The sequence below is a fragment of the Bactrocera tryoni genome, chromosome 1 (assembly GCF_016617805.1).
Source record: "Bactrocera tryoni isolate S06 chromosome 1, CSIRO_BtryS06_freeze2, whole genome shotgun sequence".
In the NCBI taxonomy this organism is placed as follows: Eukaryota; Metazoa; Arthropoda; class Insecta; order Diptera; family Tephritidae; genus Bactrocera; species Bactrocera tryoni.
The window spans coordinates 32,308,263-32,323,026 of NC_052499.1; the positions used below are offsets into that span (position 1 = coordinate 32,308,263).

The following is a 14,764-nucleotide window of genomic DNA, read 5'->3' on the forward strand; positions in this document are numbered from 1 at the left end:
AATTAAGGACAAACATTTAGTTTTACCTTTTCTTTGTATCCTTCTATGCAAAACTCCTTTCCTCAATTCATATGTTTTCTCTAAATTTTCTGTCAAATTATTATGTTTTTTTTAGCTTAGTTGATAACTTGGCTACCTCAGGATCACGTTATTCAGATACTAGCCAATTATCATTTATTTATTTTTTTTTTCCATACTTCAACATGCTTTAATCATAGGATTTCTTGATAAAATATTTACATACGTGTGTCATTTTTAACTTTTGGTTATGCTTCTATCAACTGCTGGGTATCACAATCCATGCGAAAGCAAGCTAATAAATAAACGCATACTACCACAAATACGCACACACACCGAATAAAAGCCTGACGCACATTTAAGGAATAGGAAAGATCCTTGTTGCACTATTATTACTGTTCCATTTCCCTTCACTATCTAATTGCGCTCTACGCCCACTTCTTCTTTCGATTATCTAATAATTTTGGTCCCTTCTCATTTTCCATGAACTTAATTTTGATTTATTACAACCTCGTTTCCACTTTGTATTTCGCTTTACATTTTTAACTTTATACTGGATTGGGATTAACGTTCAAGTTCAGGTAAATCAATTTCGACATTACCAACCAACCACAAATTTTACTAATAAAGTGCATTTAGTATATTGACAAACACTAACAATCACTTTCCTTCAATGAACATTCAGCTCCAGAGTTAAATCTAAATGGAACGGACTCACCTGATAATTTTACCACCACCTTTGGCGAAACTAATGTGCAAATATCTACACGCCTCTAATATCTCTTCTCTCTCCCACTGATCCGGATTTCAGGATATGAAGTAGCGTAATGTCCTATCGGTGCTCTTGAAACATCGCATACTGTACCGATATATCACTCCAGAATTGCTGCTTCCTTTGTGAATATTTTCTCTTGGGTTCTTTCCTCTTTCCAATCGACTACGACATTCGGCATATTTATGGCTAATCTTTCCACATTGGTGACATATCATCTGGAATTTGGACTTCTTCCTCTCTGGGCCAGTTGCATCATCCTCAGTATTACGATTCTTAAAAGCGTGAGCCTGCAGTTGTTGTTGTAGCTCCTTGCGGCTTGTTACGTTGGTGGTATGTACCCAGCGCAACAAACTATTATCGATTTGCGCCTTGTGTGCCAACGCTACCGACACTGCGATTTCCTCCAAGTCTTTATTTTTCCACTTGGACATGAGTGACGTAACAATTCGGCTACCATATTCTACAAACCCTTCTCCATATTTAGGACGACCATTCATAACGTTTAATAAAATTGCTGTTGTTGTCTCGACTCCCACGAAGCGTTGAATAAATAACTCTTTAAATTGAGTCCAGGTTATGCCTGCGAAGCATATTTGTGATAACCATTGAGATGCGCTGCCGTCTAGCGCCTTACTTAACGCCATCACAAGTCCGCCGTCTTCGAGGGTATTTTCCTTAAAAATAAGGTCCAGCCTTGTACACCTTGCAGAGGCATCCGCTCCAGCACAATCGGAATTGAACTTTAGCAAAGCAACGTGGACAGGCTTTGCGTCTGCTACCGGTCTGATATCGGCATGGACTTCATTATGTTCATTAGATTCCGGTGCTGTGCTTCTAGCGCTACGAGGATCTGGCACGAGTCTCGGCTTGTAGGATTAGCCGATCCCACTTCTGATGTCGGGGATTTGGTTCGTTGATGACTCTGTAGAGGATTTGCTTAAGGATGTCTCCTTATGACTTTACACTTCATTTACACTTCACACTTCACAGTTTTACACTTTACTCAATAACTTCACTATACGAGAACAGCAAGCTCTGCTCCTATCAAGATCACTTCTTGAACTGATTCTGCGAGGACATAGCGCCTTATTAAATGCGCACCCCTTCATTGCTCTAAAAGTAGCTAACGGTTCCTGAGTCTCTTCACTCTGTTCGCAGAATACGATCAGACCTCACACAGTAACAGTTTCTCTAGTCCTGTTACTAATTTGCGCATTTACATTCTATAGTACCGCAATATATGCAGCCAATGCGTCGCCTACTTCAAACGATGCTGTGCCACATACAGTTACCTACAGAATATTAGCACTCCAACATACGCATTTACAGTGACATACAAAATACAAGCCTAAGCGCTCCGACAGATACATACATATGTACATGTATAATAACAAGAGCGGGCGCGAAATAAAAAAATAAAAAAATAAAAAACATTGCGGGCGCGAAGCCGGATCAAAAAAAAATATGCATAAATAACCATCAAAAACGGGCGCGAATTAATACAAAACCAAAAAAAAAAAAAAAACTAAATCAACAACAACATTACAAGCTCATCAAAAGTCAGCATAATCAAAGGACTGGGAGAACGCAAACGCACACACTGGGAGGAAAGGCCACAACTGCATACACACTCCAGACCACATACATATGTACATACACAAATTGCTCCCAAAAAATTGTCCCCAAAAGAGTTATCGCCTACATGCTAAAGTTCGTAGAGCGACTCAAAAATAAAATTAAGGGAATCCACCCAGAATCTAACGCATTGGTTAATGCACCTAGAACTCCAAAAGGCAAAGGTCGCACTAATCGCATCCACTCAAATGCGCTACTTCAGCCGCGATATCTCATTATTAAGAGAATCAAAACCCATTGATAAATGGAGTTCAATCTTGGTTCTTAACCCATTCTTGGACACGAAAGGTCTGCTTCGTGCGAATGGTAGGCTTGCTAACTCAAGCCTGACGTACAACGAACGCCACCCTCTAATTATAGCAGAGAAATCCCAACTTGCCACATTACTCCTCAATTATATCCACTTACCCATGCTTCACGCTGAACATCGCCTAATGCAGCATATAGTCCGTCAAGAGTTCTATATTCCCCGTCTAAGCCCCAAATAAAGAAATGCATTTTCATGTGCAAGATCTGCACTATGCACAAGCAGAAGTTGCGACCAGAGATTATGGCAGCACTTCCACCGGAACGCTGCAACTTCGCTCTGCCTTTCACAGTTACAGGTGTCGATTTTGCTGGTCCTTTTCAGATAAAGGCGTCCATGCTAAGGTCCCCCACTCTAATGAAAGGCTATGTGGCTGTTTTTGTCTGTTTTGCGACAAAAGCAGTGCACCTCGAGCTGTGTACGAATCTGACAAAGGAGGCTTTTCTCGCGGCATTCGCTCGTTTCGTTGGACGACGCTACTTCCCATCAAAACTGATGAGCGATAATGGTAAAACCTTCATTGGAGCCCAAAGAACCACTGAAAAGGAGTTTGTGGATTTTATCAAACAAGTCTCACCAGAGATTGTACAAAGGTATGCTCACCAAAATGTTAACTGGCAATTTATCCCCCCAAGCGCTCCTCATATAGGTGGTTTATGGGAATCAGCAGTAAAAAGCTTTAAATCCCACTTCAAAAAAGTAGCTGAAAACTAAAAATTTAATTATGAACAGTTCACCACACTGTTAGTGCGAATTGAGGCCGTTCTGAATTCACGGCCACTCACAACCCTCTCGCAAGATCCCTCTGACTTCACAGCCCTAACACCAGGGCATTTTCTCAAAGGAGCACCCATTCTGGCCACACCTGAGCCAGGCGTGGGGTCGCTATCCTTATTAAATCAATGGGTGAGAATAAAAATTCTCCATCACGATTTCAGCCGCCGATGGAAGGAAGAATATATAAAGGATTTTCATAAAAGGTACATGTGGAAGAGTCCAGAAAAGGCGCCAAAGCTTGGAGATTGTGTCATCATCCATGATGACTGTCTACCCCTCACCGAATGGCGGCTTGGCCGCATAGAAAAACTACACTACGGTTCCGACGGTCATGTACGAGTTATTGATCTCCGCACTCAAACCGGCATATTAACAAGACCGCTCGTGAAACTATGTTTTGTACCACACATTGACGAAACCGCAAATAACGAAAAAACCGCCGATACTACCGTAACGCAAATAAAATAACCAAAAACCCGGCGTAATAAACTCGCAAATAAAAAACTCGCTTAAACAAATTCGGAACCTAACGCAATGGTCGATCTACGTGACGACCCTTTCATGCCACATAACGTGGCACGATCGCCATACACATTTTAATGACACACATTTTTAACCACATTCCTTCTCCCACACAGATTCCCATGGATGTGGATATGCCAACTGTGCCAACGCCAACGGTAAGGTCAACCATTACCGTGCCGCGCCCTGTGGCAACTCCAGCATGCAGCCCATGCAACGGCAGAAGGTTGCTCAAGCTCACGGGCACTGCCTGAACTGCTTGGCAACGGTACACACCACACAGGAGTGCACATGAGTGACCTTATGCCAACTGTGCAATAGGCCGCACCACACCATGCTGCATCGAACCCCAAAACGGCCTGTAGCGCGGCAGCTTGCCACGAACCGGTCACAGCAGCCCCGTCGGCATCGAAGGCTAGTTGCTCCTCCATCGTCCAGAGCAAGGCGAAATGAAGCATCCCCGCGGCGCCGGCAAAATCGTACATCAAACCGTCGCTCCACTGGTCTTAGCAGCGTTGTTGCCACGCTGCAGCAATTACAGCGACTGCTAGGCTAATATTCGCCTAGGGGGGCCGGGATGGCTAGATGAGTTAGCTCTCCCCTCTATACATCCGACACTGAACAACCACACGACAACACACCACACTAACGCGATCCACAAATGAAGACACCACACACTACTACACACGAATATACCACACATGCTGACATCACACCACAACTCTACACCATCCAACCATCAAAAGCGACCGCTCCAGAGGACGATCTTCCCTTTTTTCTTACGTCGACCAGAACCGACGTCTCACGCAGCGTCATTTTTTTCCACCTACATTCCGCACGTATTAATGCGTATCTATTTTGAAGTGGCAGTGCAGTGAATAAAAGAAAAAGAAAAAAAACCTCAAATTGTGTATTTTTTTTAATTGAATATTGCCGGTAAAATAACCAGTGTCGAGTTCTAAGGTGAGAGGCTAAATCGAAGTAAGTAAACAGGGCCCTTTTATAGAAGTTTTTAACAGTACCGTTATATGGGGAGAGACAGGTGTTGTCTTCCGATTTCATCCATTTTCATAGTGTCTATAGGGGTGCTAAAGGGGTTTGTCTTGAGCGAATTTGGTTTGAATGTTGAACTCTTTCGCAACATTTCTAAATTAAAGGTTTGCCAACACTTGAAGGTATGTATATCTTAGTCTTTGTTCCTGGCAAATCGCAAAAGTCAGTTATACCCGAACTTAGCCCTTCTTTCTTGTTACCTAAAATGTTTATTGAAGGCATTCACACAATCGGTGCCGCTGATGTGTGTATACGCCAACTTTCACAGAAAAAAGCTTTCTAATTATGGTGGTTAATAAGGATCCATTTATTCTTTCCCAAGAATGGAGATGATGTCATATTAAAAAAAATCAAAGTTTTTATTATCTTCTATATAATACCTACAAAATATATATTTCTCCCCATATCAGCTAAAGTTCGGTTTAACATGGCAATGCTGTGATTTTTTACTTTAAATGTGTTGGGAAACATTTTGTAATTTATTACAATTGTACTCTTTGTCAGGTATTTATTAAAATCTGTGAATAAATACCTAAAACGCATACCCTTTATTGTATGCCCATTGGGTTTTAAATGTGTGAAAGCTTTTGCTTGTGCTCTCAGGTAGGTGCATACTGTTTTTTGTTTACGTTTAGCTATCATTAATGACAACGTCGCCAGTATCAGCTGGTGAGTTTTCACTCAATGCAAAGTGTAATACATTCTTACTTACTATATACATACATATGTATGTATTTAAATATGCGGATGTTGATACGAGTGTAGGAATTCCTGCAAAAGTGTATTAATTCAGTGTGTGGTATGTTTGCCTCTCTAAAAACTCAAAAGGCACATTGTACTTTTAGAAATTGCTTTTATTTAGTATTCTTCGTTTGACTACAGCGGTGTTATGTTGGTTTGATTTGCGCTCGCTGTACAATTTTGTGTGTCAGTTGAACAGTTTTTGTCGAATAAATTAAAACTAACGGCGTGTGAGATATAAGTACAACGAAGAATATGCATTCTGAATTGCAAACCATCTGTGAAGAATAGAACACAGTTTATTATTATACGTACATATATAAGCTGGAATATAATCGATTATTTGGCATTAGTTTTGTTTTGACAACAACGAATACCAATTTATCATTTGTGTGATATTATTCATATTGCCGGTAAATACTGTAAAAAATTATACCATATAACATAATTTCCGTTTCTTCCTTAACAATTTGTAAAGCTGCATATACATTGCTTTTATATTGTTAACATATGCTGCATCCGGAATCAAAATTTGTTACGGTAAAGTAAAATTCGTAAAAAGTTTTATTAAAAATGTATAGATAATATAAAATTTACAAATATAATTGAGTTGTAAAACCGGATACTAACCGGTGCAATTGATATAGCTAAGCCTCTAAATAAATTTGCATTTAATTTGTATGCTCATATAGAAATGTATGTATAAAGTAAACAATAGTATTAAAATATTGAATGAAGTGAGGATGCAGGATTTATGGCAAGTTCAAAGATATCGAACTAAAGTCCCATGTACGAAGCATCTAATTTTAAGTACTATTGTATAATTAAGAGCATTTAGTGTAAAATGTGAATAGACATTTCAAAATAAATCAATGAAAAGTGTATTTAATATGATACTTAAATACTATATTGAAGTGTTCAAGTTATTAAAAAACATTATATTAAGTTATTATTTAAAAGTTAATATTTTAAATAAACATTGATATGGGAAGGTAGGCGTACTTCTTTACAAAGCGACAAACATTAGAAGTTAAACTATTTAAACATAAGATATTAGACAATGCGGCAATGAAATAAATTTTAGGTCATCAATGATATGCGTAATTATATTTTCTTTTATATTATACTTAAAAAATATAAGTTGTGAAAATAAAATAAAAAACTTATTGCTAATAACATGTTATTTATTTCTAGGTATGTTTTCCTTTTATTTTTGATAAAGTTTATAAGTATTTCTTAAATATTATTAATCAAACGCCCTATGTTGTTGTATAAAGCTTTTTATTAAAGTATTCCTATGTTATACCGGCTAGACATGAGCGAAAAATAGTAAATAATTAGGTTTTGTGTTAAGTCAATATTTAAGATTTCATTATTATTGCTATTTTACATATGTATTTATTGCACTCATATACAAATCGCAGAAAATTACATAATCTTCTTCCAATCAGACTAATATATCGTAAAGTAATCATTTAAGTGTTCATTACATTTAGATAGTAATTTACTTTTTATCATTATAGAGACTGGGAAATCGATTCGTAAATTATGGGCGAAAATCAACTTCTTAGCGAATCAAACAGTTCCAAAGGACTTATAGTTATCACTTCTAACGGAATCTCTAATGATAGCGACGCACAAAGCAATAGAGTGGCTATAAAACCAGCGCTATCCGCGGAACACATTACAGCGCCCTGTTGTCGAGACATTCACGGGAATGAACCCCCAGATGGCGGTATGCGAGCGTGGCTAGTTATGACTAGTGCCTTTATATGTAATGGTGTCATATTTGGAATAATTAATACGTATGGTATCTTATATGCCTTGTTGACGGATCGGCTTATCCAGGCGGGCGACAATGAAGCTTCGAGCAAAGCTGGTATGTTATTTTATTGTAGATACTAATAGCAATTGATATTAATTTGCACACAAATTACCATTGAAGTATTGCATATGAGCTCTCATTCAATATCTAAGCGAATTTGACTAAAAGCTGAATTAAATATATGTAATAATCTAATAATTAACAGAGGAAAACATACATATATTTAAGCATAATATTCTTCTTCTGAATATGTGTATGCTGGTTTTATAATTTGCAACACTAGGTAAAACTTTTAAAGTTGCTCTGTAGTTGAATGCCGAACACTTTTGTTAAATTTTATTTTAAATCCATCCATCCATCGGTTAATGGCATTGGCTTAATCATCAAATATTTGCAGTTATTGTATTCTAACTGAAATACAAAATCGATGTAACAATGTGTGTCCACATTTGTAACTACTTAAGGTGACGGTAAGTTTGACACAATGTCAATGAAGTTGTAACTAGGGCAGCAGTTAACAACGCTCTAGGTAGCTGCCGATTTCCAAACAGTGAAACCTTACAAATGAATACCTCGCTCTAAAACTTCGCATTTAACTCAAAAGTTTTGCATTTGTAGTGCGATTGCTTTAAATCTTATCAACTCATAAGTTTATCTTAGAATCTGCATAGTGTTGGCTTAAACTAAATAGTTGTAATGATATTATTCGGTATAGATGGTAGAAATACTTGATAGCCTATATATTCTTAGGGGATGGATGTTCGAAAATTATAACATTTCCTAGTTACCACCAATAAAGTGTAAAATAGTGAAAATATTAATATTTTCATTGATTAATCATATATATAAGAATTCAATGAATAAAATCCAATTGATTAATGAGATACGAGCAAGGTATTTTGTTGAGCGCAAGTATTTATATTTTGAAACAAAAAAGTTTTAAATAAATACATTTCGAGTGTTAGTGTTTTTTTATAAAAGGGTGGTGTTTAGAGATTTTAGCATCAATGAGGAGATAATCATCAAATTTGGGGCCAATTTTTAAATAAAAAATTAATATACTGCTACCATTATGTTAAAGAGTTGGAAAATTGCTATAACCTGCTACTTTCTACTTATAATTCGAGATATGTACATAATATATAATACAATAAAACGTCAAGGATTCAGTTCCCCCAGTGAAGTGGTTGACATTTGCTCCAATCGAACTTACGAGAATCATGTGTTTTTTTAATTCGAAAACTCATTTGATGTCCAGTTGTTAGTGCAATCTAGCTTATATACTCATAATATAGCAAAGTTTGAAACGGTGTTTTTTAAAGTGCAGTTGTGTTTAAAATAATATATTCAAATTGTGATTAAATATTTAGTAAAGTCTGAATTCTGTAGAACTATTTTGGATCAGGACAATTCTTTAATCCTTTACGTGAACACTGAGATCATGTTGCGAGAAAGATATGCAAGTAAATTTATCTTTGACTTTCCTGGGATGCGCTTGCATTTATCAACGTAGTAAAATCCTTAACTTTTTGTCCCGCTACATAACAAGTATAAATAAATTTACACAATTTCGTTGTGGGCATACTAATTCCTTTCACTTCAATGAAATTTTAATATTTTGTTAAAAGTGAATTTTTTTATGAAAAAAATAAGTAAATAGGTAAATATTTTTGCTTTAAATTATCAATTGTTATTACAAATGATATAATAGAGCTATTTTATGCTTTTATTTGTAAAATAACGTCAAGTTTGTTAGAGCTGTGAATAATTTTACATTTTACATATTAGTGGCATCACCACTCTACCTCCCCTTTCTATCTTCCATTCTACTGTCAACTCTACTGTCGTCCTACTGGCGTTGGCAAATATAAGTAGGAGGATATTGAAGTTAGCGAGAGCGACAACTGTCGGCCTGCAGTCGTGTAGTTGTGCAGCTATCAAAAAAACCTGTGTCCATAAGAACGTGTGTATTTTTAATATTTGACAGATGTAGTTTGCAGTCTGTCGCGCTCTATGTGTTCAGCGCTAAAGGCGTAGAAATTAGGATTTTCTAAAACGGTATTCGTTATAAGGAGATCAAAACATATTGAAAATTGAATGAAATTAAAGTATTCTATAAATAAATTCGTTATGAAGCCTACTTTTTAAGTATAAAAATTCGTAATGAATAATATAATAATACAGGTTTATCCATTTTGAGATTACCTACTTTTTTAAAGAAAAAACACGGTACCTTAAAACTTAATAGGGAATGTTTATTAACATTCGAAAGAACATTTTTAATGGTCCATTCTCAGCTACGGCTGCTTTATGTTATTCACTGACTCACGCGAGATCCGTCTAAAAAGGCTATTGAAAAAGTACCTCTACTTGAATCACCCGTTGGTTCGACTGTATATGTTATATCACTCCAATTATCTTAGATATCACATATATATATATATGTACATACTATGTAGGTCTGACTAAGTTATTTTTGTTTTTTTATCAGCAATACTCCAAGAGTAAACGTTAATCTCAAAGTATCGATTCTCTATTTAAACCTTTGAATTATTGTACAAAGTGCGTGTGCACTCAAGGTACGACATCATGCTCTTCAATTAAACGAGAACATATGAATTACCAATTACGATTATTTGCTTAAATTGCATTAATTGCTATTATGGTCTAAGAATGGTCAAGCGCACACTTGTACAAAGGCACACAGTTCGGGTACTTGAAGTCGCAAGCGCTGCAAGTTAAACGACATTGGAAACTGCTACACATGTAAGTAGCGGAAGTGAAGTGCTTGTCATTCCATTTAATCATACGCCTATAAAAGCAAAATTTACACAATCAGTCAACATTCAATTAGGTACCAAATGCCGAGAACTGTCATTGATATACTGCTCGACGCTCTGCTAAAAAATAAATGTTCTTTTCAAGAGAAATGCTTTCGTAAACATTATTGACCATGAACATTCGCATATAGCTACATTTGGAATTTTTAACACAGCGTGTCAGAAAGTCCAAAGGCCCATGAGAACGAAATAATTGGGCAATGGAGTTAAGTGGTTATCAGCACAACTTGATCGACCTCGCTTCTTTAAATAGCAGGGAGACTTTTGTCTGTAATTAAACAAAACGGAATATGTTTTCAAAATTTTTGCACTTAATTTTTATTAGTTTTACTTGATATAATTTCTGAAAGTTTATTATAATTTTGAAAACAATTACTAGCACAACAATCATCTCATTGTGATTCCATTTCTCTATTTATATTTTTATAAATTGACAGACATAACCTTTATTCTTATGCATTGTTGCCCTAATTAAGTAATTAATATTCAGACCGAATAACCAAAGAAGCTTAAAAACTAAAAACTACCAGGATGTCATGAAACGTATTATTACTGGCGATGAGTCTTGGATATATGCTTACGACCCGTAAACAGGCGATCAATCGGCCGAATATCGTGGCAAAGGTGATCCGAAACCGAAAAACCCACGTCAAAGCAGATCAAGAATCAATGTTATGTTGACAGTTTTCTTCGGTTATCGAGGTGTGGTACACACCGACTTCCTTTCGACCGGCCAAAATCTCAAAATGGAAAACAATTTAAGTGTTTGCGCGAAGCTATTCGTAACAAGTACTCTTGCAAATTGCTAGAATTAAAGCCGGGAAAATACCTTAAGATGTAAAACGTCAACCAGAAGATCTATAATATAAGAAATTTTATATATACATATACTCTATATAACTTATATACTGGTCGACAAATACGGCATAAGATTTGTTAGAAAAACGAAAGTAGCTCACATACATATAATCACCGACCATAAGGAGCAAAGTCAGCCGGATGTTCGAAAATTCTGGTAATAGTTTAAGGGGGCTGGGTCAAGTTTTCGCTCAAATTTATCCATTTTAGGCACAAGGGTAAGCTGTCATGATTAAAACACGTTCTCCCAATTACATTAAGATAACATATAATATAACATAACAGATAAAATATTGGCTGATATATCATAAAGTCACCTGAAAGTTCGAAAATCTTTATATTAGGTATATGGAGCCTCAGGGAAGTATTATTCCGATTCGACCAATTTTTGACATACAGATATACCATTGTCAGAGAAACATTATACCAGAATTTCAATCATATGTTTCACACATTGACCGATATTTTCTGTCAAAAGTCAACTATAGATACTGCGGCCCACATATTCGGTACCTAGGGTCTTGAACAGTTTTGGTTGGATTTGGCCAACTTTTGGTCAAAAGGTGAAATACTTTAAGGGAATAATTACTGCAAAATTGTATTCCGTTATATTAATTACTTTTTGATTTGTGTACTGGAAAGTGAAAGAATCAAGTGGAATTTTAAATTGTGTTATATGAGAAGTAGGCGTGGTTGTTTTTTGTCCGATTTTTCCTATTTTCACACTGTAACATAAAAATGTTCTAAAATGACACGGACTATATTTAGTCGAAATCGTTTGGTCGGGCCCCGAGATATGGGATTTCACCAAAAAGTGAGCGGTGCCACCCTCATTTTCCAATTTTCAACCCGCTCTCATAAAGCCTTATATTAATTACTGTCTTGGAGGTAAAATTTAATGTCTCTGGCGTGATTATTTATGGATTTATTGGGCTTTTAGTAATTTTGAAAAGTACCGCTATATGGGGAGTGAGCGGGGTTATCCTGCTATTTCATACATTTTCACACTGTCTGTAGAAGTTCTTATAAGATTTGTACCCAGCAAATTTGGTTGTTGTAGCTTTAGTGAGTTAGGAGATATGTACATTTAACATAATAGAGGGCGTGGTCACGCCCAGTTTTTTAACATTTTTTTGCCCGTAGGTGCCCTTGCTACTGCGATGCAATTTTATATCTTAATTTAGTGCTTAGTTATGGCACTTTATATGTTTTCGGTTAATGGCGATTTGTGGGCGTGGCGGTGGTCTGATTACGCCCATCTACGAGCTCGACCCCACATACGCCACATACCAATTTTCATCAAGATATCTCAAGCTTTGCTACAGCTTGCACGCACGACGGGCAGACAGACAGTCACCAGGATTTCAACTCGTTACTCGTCATCCTGATCATTTATATATGTATATATAACCCTATATATGTATATCCCTATATACATATATCCCTATATCTATTAGTTTTAAGTGACGTTCAACCATTAGGTGAACAAAACTATAATACTTTGTAGCAACTGATTGCAAGAGTATAAAAAGAGGCCGAAATTATGGTCCGACAACTCTTGGTTTTTTCACCACGATAATGCACCGCCCAACAAATATTGTTCAAGGCGCTAAGTACGGAATATGTGGGCCCCAGTACATATTTATAGTTGACTTTTTACGAGAAATAAAGGTAAATGTGTGAGATATAGAATTGAAACTCCCTACGTACAGCTGCAACCGAAGCAATTGGTTTTCGGAAAGTGCAAAAGAACAGCTGGTACGACGAGGAGTGCCGTGTCGCAGCGGAGAGAAAACAGGCTGCCTACCTCGCAACGTTACGATCGACCACAACACTTGCGGGATGGGTTGAAGAAGGAAGCGAGACGCTTTTGCAGACAGAAAAAGAAAGAGGCCGAAATGCGTGAGTACAAAGAGCTTGATAAGCTGGCCGACAGGGGTAATGCCCGAAAATTCTACGAAAAAATGCGGCGGCTTACAGAAGGTTTCAAGACCGGAGCATACTCTTGTAGAACCCTCAAAGGTGATCTAGTGACCGATGCCCAGAGCATACTTAAATTATGGAGGGAACACTTCTCCAGCCTGCTGAATGGCAGTGAACGCACAACGCCAGGAGAAGGCGAACCCGATTCCCCAATCGATGACGATGGATCAGACGTTCCATTACCCGACCATGAAGAAGTTCGAATAGCATTATCCCGCCTGAAGAACAACAAAGCGGCAGGGGCTGACAGATTGCCGGCCGAGCTATTCAAACACGGCGGCGAAGAACTGATAAGGAGCATGCATCAGCTTCTTTGTAAAATATGGTCGGACGAAAGCATGTCCAACGATTGGAATTTAAGTGTGCTATGCCCAATCCATAAAAAAGGAGACCCCACAATCTGCGCCAACTACCGTGGGATTAGCCTCCTCAACATCGCATATAAGGTTCTATCTAGCGTATTGTGTGAAAGATTAAAGCCCACCGTCAACAAACTGATTGGACCTTATCAGTGTGGCTTCAGACCTGGAAAATTAACAACCGACCAGGTATTCACCATGCGAAAAATCTTGGAAAAGACCCGTGAAAGAAGAATCGACACACACCACCTCTTCGTCGATTTCAAAGCTGCTTTCGACAGCACGAAAAGGAGCAGCCTTTATGCCGCGATGTCTGAATTTGGTATCCCCGCAAAACTAATACGGCTATGTAAACTGACGTTGAGTAACACCAAAAGCTCCGTCAGGATCGGAAAGGACCTCTTCGAGCCGTTCAATACCAAACGAGGTTTCAGACAAGCCGACTCCCTAGCGTGCGGCTTCTTTAACCTGTTTCTGGAGAAAATAGTTCGAGCTGCAGAACTAAATAGAGAAGGTACCATCTTCTATAAGAGTGTACAGCTGCTGGCGTATGCCGATGGTATTGATATCATCGGCCTCAACATCCGCGCCGTTAGTTCTGCTTTCTCCAGGCTGGACAAGGAAGCACAGAAAATGGGTCTGGCAGTGAACGAGGTCAAAACGAAATATCTCCTGTCATTAAACAAACAGTCGCCGCACTCGCGACTAGGATCTCACGTCACGGTTGACAGCCATAACTTTGAAGTCGTAGATAATTTCGTCTATCTTGGAACCAGCGTAAACACCACCAACAATGTCAGCCTAGAAATCCAACGCAGGATAACTCTTGCCAACAGGTGCTACTTCGGACTGAGTAGGCAATTGAGAAGCAAAGTCCTCTCTCGACGAACAAAAACCAAACTCCATAAGTCGCTCATAATTCCCGTCCTGCTATATGGTGCAGAGGCTTGGGCGATGACAACAACCGATGAGTCGAAGTTACGAGTTTTCGAGAGAAAAATTCTGCGAAAGATTTATGGTCCTTTGCATATTGGCCACGGCATTCGATGGAACGATGAGCTGTACGAGATA

The 14,764-nt window shown here is 37.8% G+C and overlaps 1 protein-coding gene across 10 annotated transcripts in view; it reads left to right on the plus strand.

Moving 5' to 3' along the window:
* The first annotated feature begins 5,879 nt into the window (after positions 1–5,879).
* The window catches only part of LOC120780974 (monocarboxylate transporter 10), a 60,742-nt gene continuing 51,857 nt past the window's right edge, over positions 5,880–14,764 (plus strand). For 2 of the 10 annotated variants that reach the window (XM_040113429.1, XM_040113343.1), the window contains exons 1-2: positions 5,885–6,368; positions 7,352–7,707. In XM_040113429.1, coding sequence (XP_039969363.1) covers positions 7,377–7,707 — 331 coding nt within the window. In that variant the 5' untranslated portion in view covers positions 5,885–6,368; positions 7,352–7,376. Of the gene's footprint in view, positions 6,369–7,351; positions 7,708–14,764 lie in introns of all 10 variants that reach the window. The other 8 variants (XM_040113244.1, XM_040113292.1, XM_040113211.1 and 5 more) reach the window with 8 other exon arrangements.